The sequence below is a fragment of the Leopardus geoffroyi genome, chromosome A2, assembly GCF_018350155.1.
Source record: "Leopardus geoffroyi isolate Oge1 chromosome A2, O.geoffroyi_Oge1_pat1.0, whole genome shotgun sequence".
Taxonomy (NCBI): Eukaryota; Metazoa; Chordata; class Mammalia; order Carnivora; family Felidae; genus Leopardus; species Leopardus geoffroyi.
In genome coordinates, this window is record NC_059331.1 from 49,230,242 (window position 1) to 49,250,233 (window position 19,992).

A 19,992-nucleotide genomic window follows, 5' to 3' on the forward strand; every position below is an offset into this window, starting at 1 on the left:
CATTTATATTTGTTGATTTTAAGGCCTCATCATCCTGGGAGATTTTGTAATGCGAAATGCTTCAGTATTCTTATGACAAAGCACATGTTGTTCCATCTGAATAAATGTCTAATCTCTGTCCTCCCCCCACTTCCAGTTAAAACCTATTTTTCCCTTTTCTCATATGCATTTACTTCCCCCAGCAAGCCCTCTTTGATACTCTAAGATATTTCTCTCTGTCTGCATGTGTGTTGCAATTTTATATTTATTTAAATGATACTTTTCAAATTCCATCTTCCCTGTCAGGCTAACTATCATTCTGATTTATCAATCTGATAAAACCCATGTATGTTTTAACCCAACATTTGTGAGTGTAGAGAATTGTGCCTGTCACAGGGTTAAGTGCTCAGGAGATTATAATGGATGGGTGTGGTTATTTTACAACCAACAGTTACCATTTTACTCCACACAATGCTGAGAACTTGACAAATAATAGCTCATATAATGCTTGTAACAGCACAAAATTAGGTATTAATTTTAATCCTGTAATTAATTTTAATATGTAAAAAAACAGATTAGGAAACAGAGACACAGAATAGCTGAGTCATCTGTTCAAGGTCATACAAGTGGAAAATGGGAATTGTTGGTGTCAGACTCACACAGTGTGTCTCTGATGTCTACATTCATCTGTACATTATGTGGCTTCCTGGAAGGAAGTATGGCTCTCACATGGCTTGGCTGTTGAGGTCTTCAGGAAACCACTCAAAAGTGAATATATGCTGAGTTACTACTTGGGGGCTCTGAGTGTCCCCATCAGGAGCCATGGACCTTCAGAAGAGGTAATGAAGACCCAGGGCTATTTCTTTTTTTTTTTTTTTTTCAATGTTTATTTATTTTTGGGACAGAGAGAGACAGAGCATGAACGGGGGAGGGGCAGAGAGAGAGGGAGACACAGAATTGGAGACAGGCTCCAGGCTCTGAGCCATCAGCCCAGAGCCTGATGCGGGGCTCGAACTCCCGGACCGCGAGATCGTGACCTGGCTGAAGTCGGACGCTTAACCGACTGCGCCACCCAGGCGCCCCGACACAGGGCTATTTCAGGTTACCTTTTGAGCAGCACTAAGACACAGCAGCCAGATTGAAATTCCAGGCTGAAGAGCCCAGCATGGTAAAAGGACATACAGGTGAGGAACAAAGCTTTGGAGGCTGCAGAGGGGCCCAGAGCAGCAATGCTCAGGAATATAAAGACACAGCAAGCACACCAGCAAAATTCACCAGCAACTGATACAGCATGTTCTATCCTCCTGGGCCATCTGCAGGCTATAGGATGGCAAGGCAAAGCTCCTGCCATACTGAGCCAGGTACTGAGCAAAAGTTTCAACTATAGAAGCAAAGCAGAGACCCTCTCATCTAAACCAAGGCATAAATTTGAGGCTGAGAGGGTGACAATACTGAGCTACTATAAATCGAGCTGGAACTGCTCAAGTCCCACCCACTGAAGTTTAGGATTTGTTCAATCATCCTGCTTCTCAAAGTATGGGCAGGAAGCATGAGTATCAGCTGGGGCTTGTTAAAAATGCAGCATCTTTTGCCCCACCCCAGACCTCCTCAATCAGAACCTGCATACTCAGGCAATTCATATATGGGTGCATCTGAGAAGCAAGAGCAGTTCTCAACTTACAGGTGAGGTAGGCATCAGGCCCACAGGGAGGAGGAGCAGGGGGAAGGGGGAGGAGGAAGTTAAGTACCAGCCATATATATATATATATATATATATATATATATATATATATATATATATATATATATATGAGAAGGAGGGGGGTTTTGGTTCAGAAATGTTGTCCCTTGTCCATTTTCTGCTGTGTTGTGTACAGACAGCTCTCACAGTGCTTGCTTGCGTTCCCAAAGTCTGTTTATTCTCACTCAGAACAGAGGGAGGTTTTGACAGCTGCTTTCCTTTCTTTCTCCTTTTAAATGTTCCACAATCACCTACCTGCGCCTTAGCCACACATAGTCCTTCCTTCTTCAACGGGCTTATTCATTTCCAGCAGACACAGGATTCAGAGAGAGGCGTTTTGAACCGGTAGACATTTTCAACAATGGGGTTTTCTCTAAAGATGTTTTCTTCTGAGCTGGGGCAGGTATGTATCTTTGCTAGAGTTTGAGCCATTTTGGTAGTTTCTATTCTGAGGCTGGTTGGAATTCAGAGCTGTGGCATGTGGCCGAATGATTTACTTCTGAAGCTTCTACGTGTTCTGTTGAAGGCACTTCTTCCTGAGGTGTGTGTTGTTTTGGTGTTGCACAGAGAGAGGATCAAGGTGCTGTGATAAAGAAAGGGTGTTTTAGTTGTTTGACTACATTAAAAAAACGACCTCAGATGTTACTGGTTTAACAAACAACCACAGTTGTGCAACGAGAGCTGGTCTCGGCTAAGTGGTTCTTCTATTGCAGTCAGCTGGAAGGCTGGAAGGGCCAAAGGAGTTCTGCTGAGCAGGGTGGAGACTGGTTGGGCTTCTTCCACAAGATCTGCCATCCTCCTGTTAAATGTATTCGAGCACAGCAGAAGGCTTCCAAGAAAGAGAATTCCACAAAAACAAGCTTCAGTGAGCACAGGGTTTCCCAGCGTCTGCTTGTGCTGCACCTGTCAGTGTCCCCCGGACAGGGACACAGTGCCTAAGAGGCAGACTGTACATGGGTATGAAACCCCAGAAGCATGTTCCAATCCGGGGCCATTTCCACAGTCTACCACTGTTGATTAACTTGTTTGGTTTGTTTGTTTGTTTGTTTGTTTGTTTGTTTCAGGCCGGGTGGGGTTGGGAGGAGGACAAGGGGCAAAAATGGTGAAAAAAGTGAAAGCTAGTCACCAGTCACCATATATGAGTGTGTATATGTACATACATGACTGCATGCACACATTTAGTGTTCTGGGAAACAGGCGGGACTCCTCTATTTTCCCCCCAAAGATTCTCCTTTGTTTAGAAATATTAGGTTACTCTATGTAATTAGGTTACTCTATGTAAGTTGTCTGGAGGCAGGGTTGTGGGAGAGAAGCTAAGCAGAAGGAGGATTTTCAGACAAATAGTTTAATCAGTATTGGTATTAGAATGCGATCACATACTGTAGCCAGATTAGTTTCAAATCAGTTAAGGGAGTGGCTATAAAAGGACATTTAGCCAGCATATACTGACAACAGCCTGGAAAGTGACCTAAGGAATGTCAAATATTCTTTATTTTCCTCAAAATATTATGTAATCTCTTGTGCTTTGTTTTTCTCTTTACTCTTTGTTATTTACTTGTTTCAATTTTTCCATTTATAGTAGGTTTAATATATGTCAGGCCATGAATTTGGTGCTGGCCACGTAGTGATAGAGTTATCCTGATATGCTTCTCTCAGGGAGTTTAGAATCTGGGACTTCCCCCCCCCCCCATGGCCTTAAAGGGAACACAGAGTGATTTAAATAATGTGGAAACAAGTCTATTTCCTGTGGTTGTTAACCTTGAACTGTAAGTTTCCAATGTCTTCCCACAACTACAAACAAGATGCTGGGAGGGAAGGAGGTAGTGTTGTCTTTACTTCTACAGGAAGATTAGGATGAGGAAGGCGTGGATTTGCTTATGTTCCCCTGAGTTGAAGACATTAGTGGAGCTGGTCCTCAGGCCTACCCTTGTGTTACTGAGTCTTGCCTGATCACTATAAGACCTTGTGGCTCCGTTGGAACATTTAAGGCTGCACTACTAAAGAGATAGAAATTCTCTGCAGACATGGCCTCTTGAGTTTCTGTTCCTCACACACATCAGTTCACTCAGTGAATAGCACTGAGCTTTATGTTAGACTGCCACTTACTTAGGGCCTTTGCAGAAACTTTGATTTTTATTAAAACATCAATTATATAATGGGACATTGCTAAATGAAAAGAGGGCTTAAAATGATACTCACCGGTCAGTAGATCACATAATCAGAGATGCAGGATGGCCTAATGGTTGACCTTGGGCATGCTTTTATTTCATCTGAACCTCTATTTTCTCATCAGCAAAGTGGGAAGTATAGTAGTTGCTTATAGGTTGTTGAGATGAATAAAAGAATCCAAGAATAAAAGAAGCACAGAATCCTATCCACAGTAAGCCCCGAAATGATCAATTATTATCTTGATGATTATGAAGATGCTTTGTCCATAGTCTAGCATCACTAGAGATAGAAGGTTTGTTGTGTCATTGCTAAGGTCTGTGATGCAGATTTCACTGTAGCAATGTCATTTGTAGGCCACATGTCTGCCTGACAGATTGAACTAGGGATTTAGCCATAGGTTAGCACTGGAATTTCTTTCTTTCTTTCTTTCTTTCTTTCTTTCTTTCTTTCTTTCTTTCTTTCTTTCTTTCTCTTTTAATCGACATCCAAAAGCATCCAGTCTACTAAAACAAAGAAAAACCATCACTTGTTTTTTTTTTTTTTTTTTTATTTCCCAATGTTCCAGCAGTGGCCCACAAGCAATGACCTTCTCATTTAACTTTCTTCAGGGTTTGATGCCTATTTTACGTCACGCACACTTGAAAACAACAGAAGAAACGTATGGTTTGCTGAATACTGGGAGGAAAACTTCAACTGCAAGTTGACAATTAGTGGGTCAAAGAAAGAAGACACAGATCGCAAATGCACAGGTAATTTCATTCTCATTGTCCTTCTCCGGTTACTCTACGTGGCCAGCATTGAAATGTCTGCATAGCTGACAGAAGGAAGCTTGGCTGGAGACAAATTGAAAAAGTAAATTGAATTTTACTAGATTGTTCAGAAAATGGAACAGGAGCATAAGTCTTACAGGACAAGAGAAGTACAGACAAAATTGTATTCTTTTCTGCCTGTCCATCTAGCAGGAATTGACATGTTCATTGATTCTTGGAATTCAAAAGGGTCATGTTGCTTTGAATGCTCTCAGTGATAAATATTAGTTCATGTTTTAGCCAGGAGTATGAAGTCATCTTCACAAAGACAAAATCTGGTGAATATCTTATCAGCACCGGATTTAATGGTTATCATGGACTGTACTGTGTTTTTGATTAAAGAAACAAAATACTTGGTTTTAGAGTAATGAGAATTGCACTGGATTTCCATAACATCCAAGTTAATGAGTCATCTGCTATTGAAAATACACTTAAAAATATTTAGAGGCGCATCTGGCTGGCTCATTCAGTACAGCATGTGACTCTTGCTATTGGGGTCATGAGTTCAAGCCCCACATTGGGCATAGAGTTTACTTAAAAAACAACAACAACAAAACTTCCGGCAACCTCATAGGGAACCTTGCGTAATTATTCCAAATTTAAAAACGTGTATGGGATGCCTGGGTGGCTCAGTCAGTTAAACTTCTGCCTGGAGCTCAGGTCATGATCTGTCAGTTTGTGAGTTCAAACTCCGCATTAGGCTCTCGGCAGTTACCACAGAGCCCACTTCAGATCCTTTGTCTTCCTCTCTCTCTCTGCCCCTCCCCCACTCATGCTTGCTCTCTCTCTCTGTCTCTCTCTCTCAAAATAAACATTAAAAAAGTGTGTATGCCATGCATATATACGTATATACATGAAGTAGTCATAAAACAAAATTATTCACTGATGCATTCACAAATATTTATTGAGCAACTCCTTCCTGTTGAGCACAATACTAGGCACCATGATGTGATGGTAAGCAAGCCAGGTAAAGACCCAGCTTTCATGTTGTTCAGGGGATAGTGGGGGAAGATTGACATTATTCCAGTCATCTCTCAGTGAATACATAATTACAAGTTGCAGTAAGTGTCCTGAGGGCTATATGGGCATAGAACCAAGAAATTTCCCTTGTATTGAGGGCAGAAGCTATCTCAAAAGACCTCCTTGAAGAGTGAATAGGTATCCGCTAGTTAGGAAAGGGTAAGGACAGATAGGAGAATTTCTTATAGAAGAATAACATGGCAAAGAGCTTATAGCAGTAGCAATTATGGTACCTCAGAGTATAGGAAAAACAAATACCTGACAGAAGTACAGTTAATAGGACAAATGTGTGAGCTGAGGCTGCTAGTGTAGACATGTGGAAAAGGAATAAGCCACGTGGGGACATATGTGGAATTTGGTCTTTCCCCTAAGAGTACTGGAAACTGGGGGTGGGGTGGAGGAAGGGGAGGAGATAGGAATTGGGGGGGGGTGCAAGGGGTTACAGAAGCATGTGATGTATTCTACTATCTTATCACCTGGCTGTATATCACATGTCAATACCCAATTTCATACTTCAGTACCCTTTATCATTTGTAGTGATGATCTTGAAATACCACAAAACCCTAAAATGTTTTTCTGTATAATCTAGAAAAGCACACTCAGGTTGGATACACTAATGTTTAGTTTGTGGGTCTTTGAATATTGGTCATCCAGATACTGTAGACTGACACATTCAACAAACACCTATTAATGAGGAATAATGCATGTGAACCATGGTCCTAAAAACATCATAAATGGTGTGAGGATGCTTAAGTTTAAGTCTTTTCTTCAAAGTGTTTTTGTGAAGGAAAGATAAAAAACAGTGATATGAGTAAAAATAATACAAAATCAACATATTGCATGATTAGATAAATAACTCAGTAAATTACAATACCAGCTTAACCATTCTCTAGACCATTATGTGTAGCAACAGTGTTTTCAGAAGTATGATCTTCATAATATTGTAGGGAAAAAAGAAAAAAAATTATTTCAATGTTGACTAGACCTGGGTGAAACAAAGCTCTCAAGAGGAAACTTAAAAAAATTCATTAGACATCTGCATAATTTGTCTATATGACAAGCAACATCCAAGTGTACTAGAAGAATCTAGATGATTGATGACAGTTTTTTGGTTTCTTCTGACATTTTGCGTTCTGTAGAGTCTGGAAGGTAGATTATCTTATGCCCATTAGGGCTGTTCTAAGGCCAAGCCCCATGCTCTTAGTGTTTTAACAGTGCTGTTTTATTTGTAGTCACATTTTCATGCTAATTGTCAAGAATTGCAGTTAATAAAAACAAGCCCATTATCCTTTTTCAAAAATGAATATGGAAGAGTTTTTCATATCCCACTCCTTCCATGTGACAAATCTCTGATCACATTTACTAAATTACCTGTGACCCCAAATTATTTAAATAATGTCCTTGCTCTCTTTCTTTCCTTACCACTTTCACAGTTGTTAGATTTGCTGTATTGAGTGGAGACAAATACTATTACCATCATTGTGTCTCTTATTCCCGTTATTGGATTTGAATACATGGGTGGTCGTGTGTTTCTTTCTTGTACTGCCTTTCCTAAATCCAACTAAACCCATATTTTGCTTTGGAAGTATTCACAAAATACTGTTTACAAAATTGTGGCCTTTAGCAACAGTTGACACTTAAACAATTTGTGTTGGAACTTCTGGGGTCCATTTAAACAGATTGTTTTCAACAAAGACAGTACTATAAATGTTTTTTTCTCTTATGATTTTCTTAATAACATTTTCTTTTCTCTAGCTTACTTTATTAGAATATAGTATATAATATCTATGACCTACAAAATATGTGTTAATTGACTATGTTATTGGTAAGGCTTTTCAACAGTAGGCTATTAGTAAAGTTTTGGGGGAGTCCAAAGTTAAAGGAGGATTTTTGACCATGCAGGGGATTGGAACCCTAACTATGCACATTGTTCAAGACTCAACTGTATGCTTCGACTAGGAAATGGAATAATGTGAGGAAAAGTGTGCTGAGATTAGCTAGATTTAGAGGGAAGGAAGAGATGGAGAGAAGTGACAGATGGAATTGTATTGATAAGAGTTCTTGAAACCATGATGTGAAATTAAGTTTTAATAATGGAAAAGAATGGGTAAGAGAGGGAAGTGTGGATGGGCTTAAGGATGTAGGTGATGAAAGGGAAAGCTGCTTTGGTAATGAGGTTTTGAAACACTAGAAGAATGGGTACATTGGAAAGAAATATCCAGATGAAGAAGCAGGCTGAGTAGTCTGGCATTTGCAGACAGTGAGTCTGGATCCAGGCAGTGTAGATAGTGCATGTTCTGAGAACTGCAGAAAACAGCCCACCTCACAGATTTTTATCTATGACTGGGCTCTGCTAAAGAATAAGAAAGTCTTGGGGCCCCTGGGTGGCTCCGTCACTTGAGCCTCTGAGTCATGATCTTGGAGTTCGTGGGTTCAAGCCCCACGTTGGGCTCTGTGCTGACACCTCAGAGCCTGGTCCCTGCTTCAGATTCTGTGTCTCCCTTTCTCTCTGCCCCTCCCCACTCATATTCTGTCTCTGTCAAAAATGAATAAACATTAAAAAAATTTTTTTTAAAAACAGAGAGGAATAAGAAAGTCTTAAAATACCCCTAGGATTTAGGCACACATTAAAATGCCAATTTGTTTTTCTATATTTTTTTTACATAGTCTCTTTAGCCATAATGATGAGCCATAATAATTCCATATTAGCCTTAACTAAACAATGAATGAATCAATCATCTGACCAGACAAACTTTGAGGATGAGATATGTGTCCCATACTATTTGGAGAGAGCAAATACCTGTGGTAACAGAATTGCAGTGGGATCTGAAAGGCCGAGGTGGTAAAATGTCATGAAAGGAAGAATAATCGATGAAAAAATGATATATTATTAAACTATGTACACTTCATAATTTAACTGGGAGCTAGATGTGCACAAATTCTTGTAGAAATTTACCTGAACAACCAGGCAGATTCTTACTCTTATAAATTATCCATATGCGTTTAAAGTCTCCTTCAGACAAGGAAAGCTATCGTGTTGTTCAGTATTTTAAGAACATTCAACTTTGCCTGATAAACCAATTCCTAGTTCTCTCAACCTTAAAAACTAGTCATTCTTCATCCCACCTTCACTGGTGATTGCTTAATTTTCGCTGATACAGATTAATACTTGCCAGCAACCCATCCTGCTCATGGCTGGTCTTACCTGCCATCCCCCAAGGGCACATGAGTTAAGTTTACTGGTGGTTTAAGCTTTCATAGAAAACACAAACTCTAACAAATACGATGGCGTTTCATAGTAGCCACATATTTTGTCATGGAGCTAGTGCTACCTATACACAAAATAAAATAAGTATCCTTCTAGATAATTTTAGTAAAAAGTGAGTTCTTCTAGATACTTTAAAGAATAAAATAAGTCCTTCTGGGTACTTCCAGAAGTATACTTCTAGCCTATTTGTTGTCTGGGGACAGAAAGATTGGATGTCATTTTCTTTCTTGAGCTTCCCCATTCCCACCCCACTGACTACATGTGTTTACCCTTAATACCAGCTAGTATATTGTTGACACAAAGACCAGTTTAAATTATGATATTTTGGGGAATGACATGTTTTTATGGGGATAACAAGGTTAAGGAAAGAAGAAAAAGTCTTCTGAAAAAGACATTGAGGCCATCTTGGAGTCCAGAAAATCACTCTGTTGAAGAAACCAGTTTTGGGCATGAAGGAGGCCTGGGTTTGTGTTCCAGAGCTATTTCCCAATGCTCCTGTGAGAGGCTGGACATTATTTAATTTTCCAAAGCCTTTTCTCATCTTTGAAATGGGAATAATAAAACTTTAATTCCAACTTTAATGGTATCAATAACCTACTGTTTGGGGCTGAATGCAGTTGCCTGTGAGGGTTTCATAAAGATCCTCTTGTCATATGTTAGTGCTATAGAAAATCAGGGTGAATATCAAATTCTTCCAGGAAAATAAAACCAGGGAATTGAATAAGCAAAGTAGATACAGGAGCTTTTCATTGGGATACACCGTGCATAGCGATATAATAGGGTATCAAAAGTTGATAGGCAGCATGCAACTTCCTTTTCTGAATGGAATGTGAAACTCAGGGTTTAAAGAATTTCAGTGCCATAATGTAGAGTATGTGTCTAAGCATCGCTGGGCCTTGGACTGACTGACCACCCCCCCCCCCCCAATGGACCAACTTTTGTACCATTTTCTCTCTGACATGCTAGATCTTTATGTGGTTTGTAGCATCTCTAAGGTCTTTGCTCTGAAACCCATTTTTTAAGCTCAGAAGGATGTTTTGAGAATCTGAATGTGCTTGCCTATTGCAGCCCATAAAAATTACCACTCTGTCATATCTTAGGACTTACACAGAACATTTGTCTGACTAATATTACTGTTCTGCCAACTGCCACTTTGTGGACACTGATTCATCAGAGTTACCTCTTAACTGAACAGAAGGAACTCAGTATTTAGAAATCTATCATCCCATGAAGGGACAATTTGACTTTCAAAGATTTGTTTTCCTTTTGAGATGACAGAGGATGAATAAATTGATGATTTTTTTAAATAAAAAGCCATTGTTTTCCATTGCTAGTGCTTAGAAATCACAATTCAATTTTGATTGGAGTGCTTAATCAGTCAATGTTTACTGTGGAAAGAGATCAGAGGCTTAAGAGCATACTCTGGTAAATGTTCACATTTTGGGAGAATCCTTAAATCATCTTTATCTGGACACCTCCCTTGTCAAAACTAAATAGTTTAAGTAAAGGTCACTTTCTTGGTGGGGCCAAAAAAGTCTTTTAAGAAATGCTGTTAATGAATAAACCATATTTTTCTCAAGGCTTCCTTCATTTCACATGGGACCCAGGCCCATCAGAGCCTATATAATTTAACAAGTCTGTCAAGACAAAGGAATAACACTTAAGTAAGTCAAGTGCTCTGAGAATCTATGTGCAGAAAGAATTTATGACTAATTAATTTTCCTGCTGTTTTATTTTATTCTGAATTGACCTTTCATTGTTATATAGATGTTATATTGCAGCACCTAATTTACTCAGCATGATTGTGGAATCCACGTCAAAATGTTAAAGATAATGTCTAACCATTTGGTACTCGGACTTTTTGAAGTCCTTTTGATGAGAAGCAAATTAAAATACATTTTTATACCTTTGTGCTTTTTAAATACAACTTCAAGGCAGATTAATTATGATTGAGTCTGCATGTAGCAGCCATTAGAGAATCCTGTGTTAATATGTTCTTCATTAATTTTTGTATTCTGACTTATCTCTAGAAATGAAAACATTTGTTGATGTTTCTCTTGCTACCATCACCCTTAAGTTTGCCTCTACCTCCCTTGTTAATGGCTGGTTCCTATCATTGTGGGAACTGGAACTGTATGAGTCAAATTAATATGAATTTTTATTTATTAATGTATTCATTTAAAAGTAAATGTTAAATAAGTATCGAATATCTGAGAATCACCACAGAAAGGCTCAGGTGTTCTTGTTTTGCACTGGTTTCAACCAGTGTTGTCAATGGACCAGTCCTTGTGGTTTTTATTATGTTTTTGGAAGAACTGCTTCTGCAACAGCATCAGGAAACCTTGAAAAAAGTATAGGTTTATTCTTATGAGACCTTGAGATTACACAGTGGGGTGGTGGGTGTAGAGAGAAAATACTCAGGACCCTGTGGTTCTACTTTAATTGAGATTCAGGGTGGGGCCCATAGTTTGATTGGCTTATTCTTTATTGGTGAATTTAAAAAGAAATAGTGACAGGGGCACCTGGGTGGCTCAGTTAAACTTTCCACTTGGGCTCACCTCATGATCTCACAGTTCCTGAGTTTGAGCCCCAGGTGTGGTGCTTCACTGACAGTGTGGTACCTGCTTCAGGTTACCTGTCTCCTTGTCCCTCTGCCCCTCCCCTGTTTGCACTTTGTCTCTCTCTGAAATAAATAAATAATCAAACATTCAAAAAAAAAAAAAAAAACATAATAGTGAGAATTTAAAATGCAGAAAGAGAAAAGGAAAGTGGCCCAAACTGTTAGTTATTGAAACCAACCAAGATCTAAAATAAAGGAGCCTCACTGGGGGAAGGTCATCAGGACTCCTGATCTGTTACTGTGGCTGGCAATGTATGAATTGAAGATAGCTCTCTTTGTAAAGGATGCCTTTGCAATCATTGCTTTTGTCAGGCACTTGAATTACAAAAAAGAGAAGAAAAGAAGGAAAGAAAAGAAGGAAAGAAGGACAGAAAAACTGTCAGGGTTTACACTACAATCCAATCCACCCTGTGATGCCAAAGCCTGAAAGTTAATGATGAGGACATTAACTTCTTGGGTAGCTGATAAGCTGAAAGTCAGGGGTAGGCACATTGTAACCCAGAGAGTACACATCAAAATAGGATTATAGTAGTAAACCCAATAATAATTATAGAGGCAGTAGTCTGCAATCTAGTCTGTAACCATTGTCTCAAACAAGGAGGGTTCAGCCATGGAAATAGGTCTATAATCTCAGCGGTGCACCCTGATAATCTGTTCAAAGATTTGAGTAATACTGGGAAATATTTTATCACCTTGGGCCATCTGGTGTAAGTAGGTTTGAACCTGTTCTGAGTTAGGAGATGATTCCATGTCATTGAATGAGTTTCTTAGTGCTGAGAATAGGTCAGTTCAATTAAAGAAGGCCACAATACAGTTGGATTACCCATGTGAGGCCTATGTGATACAGATATTTAATAAGCATTTCTATGAAAACAAAAGAAAAGCAATGGTTAAGAATTGAACATACTAGAACTCTAGCTTCTGAGTTCTAAATGCAACCATTTGAGAAGACTTCATAGATGGGAGGCTCAAAGCATCTTCAGATGAGGTGAGGATAAGCAGTGGCAATCTGCTAGATTTTGTTGGTTTGTGGTTTGTATGTTTCTGCTGATCAGAGGACTGGACAAAAATTGGAAACTTTTTTTTGAGAATTGTGGTCAGATATTGGAGGACATTGCAAGAATTGAATATATAGTCCAATGTACAGGTAGAAAACAAAACCTCAACAACAGTTAACAGAACTAGAGTCTAATATCTGCAGCATATCTTACGGTTTCTACTGACCTATCTTTCCACCTATAATTACCTCAGTTTCTATCAGAAATAACCATAATTAAATCCATTTTCTTTCACTAATCATGGCCTGATGACTTGGGTAAATGCAGCAAGAATAATGACTGACCATATAGGTTTTTAAAAGTCTGCTTTATTGGAATCTTTTATAAGGAATTTTATTATTTTTTTTTAACATTTATTCATTTTTGAGAGACACCGTGTGAGTCGGGGAGAGACAGAGAGAGAAGGAGACCCAGAATCTGAAGCAGGCTCCAGGCTCTGAGCTGTCAGCACAGAGCCTGAGATGGGGCTCCAACTCATGGACCATGAGGTCATGACCAGAGCTGAAGTCGGACGCTTAACCGACCGAGCCACTCAGGCGCCCTACATGCATTCTTATAAGGAATTTTAGATTGAACTTTGAACAGCCTGTCTAGGCTAAGAAGCTAAACCAAGAACTTGGCATCAGACTGCCTGGAATACCTATAGATGGGGTGGATTCCTGTCTACTTGAGGTCCCCAAATATCCTGAGTTTCCTGGACCTGTCAGGAAGTGACACCTGGTAAGGCCACTGTATGCAAGTACCACCCCATTTTTCCAAGGGGCCTTTTTGGCTCCTTCACATCAACTTTAGTTCCTTAAAGCTGTGTGGTCATACCTGAGTGTATGCATATCCCTCTCATACAGGACATTCCATTCAAAGCCTTGGTAATACAACTAGTGTTTCCAACTGTGACCTGTTAAAAGCACAACAGATCCTTATTGAACTTATGCAAATAGCCATATTACCATGAAAATAAGATACTCACTGAGAGTTCCCAAATTCTGGAGGTATCAGGTAGGGAGAAAAAGATAAATGTTTCATCTTTGTTCACAAAGATAAATTCTACATTATTGTAAGTTATAAATAGCTTAGGAGAAAAGGTCTCTTTATATGCAGAAAACAAAAGATTAAAGAACCAGCAATATTTCAAACAAAAAGTCATGAAAAGTATAATCATCCTTATCAGTTCATTCACTCCCCATGTAATTCTTGTTGATCTTTTGTTAGCAGTTTCAGGAATCCAGTTTTTTTCCTTAGAATTCTATAAATTCTTACCCAGGTTGTACAGGTATGATTCCAAAGAAATCAGAAACCTACATTCTGAAGCACTGGGCAGAGTTCTTTCCATGAATTTCTCTTAAAATGAAACATTTTTGCAGGAACACTTGAGAATTCATTGACAAGGAAATTAGCTTATTTCTGGAGCAGACAACATTTTCAGATGAAAACTAGCGTTATAAGTGATAAAAGTATACCAGGACATGTCAGATTTTTAGGAATTTCATACAATTTCTAGGATACATAAATTAATAACCTTTACCCATATAATACAACTTAAGAAGGTTTGTCATCCCTTATTTCACAGTTTCCCATATAATTTAACATATCAAATAAGCCTAATTAGTGTAACATCCATCTCTCTCTCTCTCTCTCTCTCTCTCTGTCTCTCATTTCTAATAAGGAGAAAGAAGACATCATGAAATTTTCCAGGGAGCCTCTGAAAAAAACCCAGGTTTAGTTCAAGGTCAAAAAGACTTAATTTTGAATTTGATTTGAGTGAAGTTTGTCAAAAACATCAAAAGATTTGGACACGTGGTCAAATAGGATCATAGGTCACTATGAAACAATACTTAGTTATCCACATAACCAAAGTGACAATTGTGTTTGCAAGTGAACACAAAAGTTATATAGTGTGTGTGTGTGTGTGTGTGCGCGCGCGCATGTGTTTTAAAATAACTTAGCTCTTTTACTAAAGAAGGGCCAGCCTTCTTAAATAATCAAAGACCTGATAAGAAACACAGGAAAGTATTTTGAGAAGACACAAAATATTTGTCTTCCATACAGATTACTTCAGAGGTAAAGAAAAACCTTTATAACCTCACAATACCTAAGCAAGAGCAGCTACATAGTCTAAGAAAACTTGACCTTTCAGCAGAAGAAAACTGGTTTAGTTTTATATGAATACATTTGGTATTAAAGCTTAATTTTAAAATCCTGAAAATAACAATTTAATTGTTGGCCAATTTGACCACACAAGATAAAGTTCTTTTTTCCTAACTTTCTATACCATATTGTCCTTTGTTTTCTCTTTCCCATTCTAAAATAACTAATTTTACAATAGGACATATTTACTTTTTTTCCCCATAACAAAAATGAATCTCTTATTTCATACCTTTTCTTAGCTAAAAACACATCCTACTTTCCTTGAATACAACTATTTCCCTTATTTCCAGTAGCCTTCATTGTATATATATATATTGGAATTTTTAACCCTCAAAATCCTTTATTTCTGGTGACAATTAATTGCATAACTTTGAACTACCTATTAAACTAGCATTCTTTAGTTTGGCAAGTATATGAATACACTTCATAATTTCTAGAGGTACATTTTTTTTTCCAATATGGCCTACAACATGTTCATGGGTAGATACGATTATCTTTAGTTGCTCTAAAAAAGAAGCCATGGGAAAACCTGCTTTCAGTAATGTATTTTTCTGTGTTTTATCTTCCTTGGAAGTGATCTAGATATTCAGTGAATTTTCATCATTGAAATTAGCAAAAACTCTAAGGGTTTAAGTTAGTGAAGAGATTTAGAAAACTTTTTAAGTAGACCGATCATAAAACAATTTTTGCTAAAAAGTTCACCTGAAGACTTATCTCATATCTATTGAATTCACTTGTTCTTAACAACCATACTTAGATCGCTCATGAAAATTTCCTAGAAATTGAAAGCAGTTAGCCATCCTCTTAAGTTATCTTTCTAGCTGACAAATTTTGTAAAGGAGGTAACATGAGCTTATTAGACTTTGAGTGAACTTAGTTAAAATAGAAGGTTTACTACTTATGCTGATAACTCTAAAGACATGACTGTGTTAATTAAACCAACAAACTTAAACTAGTTTTTATTTACCGAAAATTATCCTAGATTACATGAACTTGAAAAAACATTTGGGTTAGTTTCTGTTACATTTCTGGAATTTAGAAATACTTAATCCATAAGTGCTTATTTTTAAGCCATTAAATAGAGCTCTTCTACAAATTCTGGAAATCCTATCCAAGGGTAGGGAAATACTGTATCTGTAACATACGTACATACCTAGACTTCCATAAGCAGACAGAGACACTGATCTCTTGCTTTCATTCCAAAGCTGAAGCCATGAAGCAGAAATCATATAAAACTCACTAGTTTCTAAGTAATCGTGTCTTTGGCAGACAGAGCAAGTTAAAGTTACCTGCCTAAAAGATTTTTGTTAATATTGGTGGAGAAGAATTTTAACTTTTTAATTTATCCTTGCCAAGTAATCTTACGGAGGCTGGGATCTAGAACCTTTGTATGTGTTTCTATTTTAAAAAGATTTCTTTGCTTCTTTTTTTTTTTCCTTCATTCTCCAACAAGTTTTAGTTCCCTCCTAGGGTGTTTACATTTCAAAGACGCGGTAAGATTTTTATCTTCAGGCCACAACCTTCTCCTAGGAGTTTGAGTGCCTTTTGAATAGTTTTGGAATTCCCAATTAAAATGTAGTAACATCACCTTATAATTAGGGGGAGTACCTTGGGGAGAATAATTATCTGGACCTAGGGTCAGATGGGACCTCTTCAAGGTTGGAAACCGAAAGGGGATCTTTTGGGTCCCTCTGGTCATGGAAATGATAACCCCCTGGAACCACACCATTTTTGCACAGTAGGAGAAAGCCTTTATATTAATGTTTTCCACTCGCTGTGAGCTATAGCAGTGATCACTCTTTTGGAGGCATGGGCATGGTGCCAGGCAGTAAATATCCAAGTGAGGAGAGGGGAGACCCTGTTATAAATAACAGTGGCTCCAGACACCTTTGTCTTGCATTTTCTTTCGTCTTCACTAGAGGCCTCCGTGACCAGTCAGCTTTTCCCTTGCTGGCAGGGATGCCTCATGAGGTGTCTTTGAGTTCTGCCCTGATCAGGGAAAGCCAAGGGGGCTCAGAATTGTGCTGTATCTTTGTGAAAATGAGCAAATAGCCCTGATGGATCTTTCAGAAAGTTACAGATTTGGGGTCTTAAGGGATAGTGGTCAGTTGATTGATTTTGGCAGCTGTAACAATTTAGAACCCATTCCAAACAAACAAGAAAATCTGGAATACCAAATTAGTTCCCCTGTTGCCTTCTTGTTGCATAAAATCTTGAAGAAAGATTTGAATTTCACTCAAAGTATAGTTTGTGTGTGGGTTTTTTTTTTTTTATTTTCTACTTCTTGATTTTTCCCCTATCCTAATTTTATGTGTTACTACTGGAACATTTTGGATAATGTCACTGTGAGCTCTCTCTGTAGTTGGGTGCTTTCTTTTCCAGGGTGTCTGGAGAGACGTCTCTGAGATTGGGATCTTCTTCCACAAATGCGATAAGCACTGGATCTTTAGAAAAAGCCCCTAGGCCTCTGGAGCATATACCACAGTGCTGGCCCTTTGGTATGCGTGGCATTGAGTAACACCCAGGAAGAGTCGCTGAGGTTTTGCGTTTATCAAGAAACTAGTGGGATGCATGGGTGACTCTGTAGGTTAAGTGTCCAACTTCGGCCCAGTTCATGAGCTCATGGTTCATGAGTTTGAGCCCTGCATTGGGCTTGCTGCTGTCAGCACAGAGCCCAGTTCCAACGCTCTGTCCCCTTCTCTCTCTGTCCCTCCCCTGCTCGTGTGTGTGTGTGTGTGTGTGTGTGTGTGTGTGTGTGTGTGTGTGCTCTCTCCCAAAATGAATAAATACACTAGTATCAAGGAACTGGTGTACTTTCACATGGTTCTTAGGAGGCACTGGAATGAGATATTATATTTGGCAGTTAAGTTTTTTAGGGAATGTCATGCCAGGGATTGGACCCAGAATATCTCATCGGGTCAGAGGACAAAGAGCAGTAGTAGTTAGTAGAGCAGTGACACAGAGACTATAAGGTCCCTGTTAGGTTTTCCCTCCTGCAATGCCATTGCTTTCTGGTTGTAAGGCTCTTTGACTCTCCTGGGCTAGGACATGTAGTCTGGGCACAAGCCACAAACTCAGTGATCGCAGGTAGGGGTCTCCTGTCCTCCGATAAGGGGAATCTTTTCCTCCTGCTCTTCACCCAGAGCCTCTCCTTGGGTGGTGACAAAGGCCTTGCAATCCAATCTACCCTTCTTAACCCTCCTTGGCCTTGAGGCTTGGAGGACCTCTACACACATTAATGGCCAATTAAATCCTTTGTAATTAGTAGTATAATAGTCTCATTAGACCATATGGCCTTGATCACAGCACTCTGGGGAGATCATTGGATTTCTATGGCAGCTGTAACCTGCAGGTTTGGATACTGCGGGTAATACACGACACAAGCAATATGCGAGAACACACAGCAGCAAGAAGGACGCCAAGCAAATGGTGGTACCTGATGGTGGTACCCACCTGAGTTAGGTGGTTAGCAAGCAAGTTGTAGTTGCAGGGTGTTCCGCTTCATTGATTGCAAGAGTAATCATGCATTCTTGCCAGTTATACCAACTGCTTTTGAGCTGATGTAGGACTCTCAATAACTGGTGTTGGGACTGGTCTGGCCTTTGGGGTTCTCACGATGATTTCAGGACACCTCTCATCAACAACCATCAGGAAACTTTGAACAAATAGGTGTTTATTGCTTACAAGACTAGAAATTACACAACATACCTGAGGCTACACAGCAGGGTTGCAGGAGGAGAGTAAGAGGGCGTATGCACATGGGCCTGGTGTTCTGTTTTTATTAGTGCTCAGGGGGGGCCTAAATTTTCACAGGCTCACTTGGTATTGGCGAATTAAAACATTAGAATGATCATTTAAAGTGTGGAAAAAGACAGGCGGTCCAAATGGTTACTTACCTAATCAATCTAGATCTTTAAAACAAAGGAGTCTCAGGTTAGAGAGGTGGCCAGGATCTTTATATAGTTGTGTGGTTGGCAAAGTATTTATTGGAGAGAAAGGTCTTTGAAGTGGGTGCCTCTGCCTTACAAAACAGAAAAAAATAAGTAACTGTCAAGGATTATACTACAGAAATACAAGTTTGTGGATTTAGTATAGCATTTGATAGTATCTATTTGGGTGAATTTACTAATAGAATTTAGCTAGATGAGACAATAATTAAAATAGAATCTCCCAAATTAAAATTATTTGAATGTCACATCTGAAGTCTTCATTGTTCTTGGAAAACTTTAAGTTCTTTTTGGAACAGGACTATTGGATAAAAACCCCATGTCCATAAAAGATGATTATGTTTCTAGTAATAGTCTAACAAAAAAGGGCATCTTCATGTAAATGCCATAGTAGTTCTATGGCTTTGCCTTTAATGCATTTAAATATTAAAGTTTATATTATTATATTATTTTAAAATCAATACACTTATTTTTTTAAAGGGATTGAAGAACAAAAATGTGGCTTCTTTTTGATGGGCAGAATCTCACTAGCTATGTCAATTGTCCCACCAGATAAATTTGAGGGAAGATGAGCAAGACGGTAGCAGTGCTTGATTCTGAGAGTATGATTAGTGTAGCCTCTCCTATGGCTGTCTATTAAAGTAGGTCCACTGCTCAGAAAACAAAGCCAGCGTGTAAAAAAACGTAACTTCTGATTGTTTTTTATAGTTTCACTTTGTTTTCAAGACTCTATTTCAATGGTTTTTTGAAATTTAATTAGTCTTTTTAGAGTCTGTTCTATCTGGTCAGCAGGGTTGAATCATAGTTACAGGCTTTTTCAAGGCCAGAATGTAGGAATTGCTTACAAAGTCCCTTTGTTCTGTGCCTTTGACATCTTTCCATGACTTCTGACTGTGCATGAATCCACCTCAAGGAATGTACCTTGCATGTGCTGGCCCTTAGTGTAGATTTGAAGGTGTCTATAACTGATTCTGGGTCCTAGCCTCAGGGTGTCTCCAGGTTCCCTTCTGATTTTGATTACTTCCATGGCCTTCCTGTGACATGGTTGGGGAGATGGCAAGCTTAGGATTCTTTACAGGTGTGTACCCCAGCATTCAACTTGATGCTTTCCCCAGTCTCTCTCTCCTCATCTTCTATTTCTGAATGTCTTTGTTAGAAGTGAGGGAAGAGGCTAACTTAGATCCAATCCCATCCTTGCCATCCTCTTGTATTTGGTAGATACTGTGTGTCCTGAAA

General features: G+C 38.9%; 1 protein-coding gene across 7 annotated transcripts in view; it reads left to right on the forward strand.

The window, feature by feature from the left end:
* Positions 1-19,992, forward strand: part of GRM7 (glutamate metabotropic receptor 7) — an 872,169-nt gene that overhangs the window by 543,047 nt on the left and 309,130 nt on the right. For all 7 annotated transcript variants that reach the window (XR_006716005.1, XR_006716006.1, XR_006716007.1 and 4 more), the window contains exon 5: positions 4,498-4,638. Coding sequence is in view for 3 of the 7 variants with exons in the window: in XM_045493619.1 (XP_045349575.1) it covers positions 4,498-4,638 (141 nt within the window). In the remaining 4 variants the exon portion in view is untranslated. The remainder of the gene's footprint in view (positions 1-4,497; positions 4,639-19,992) is intronic.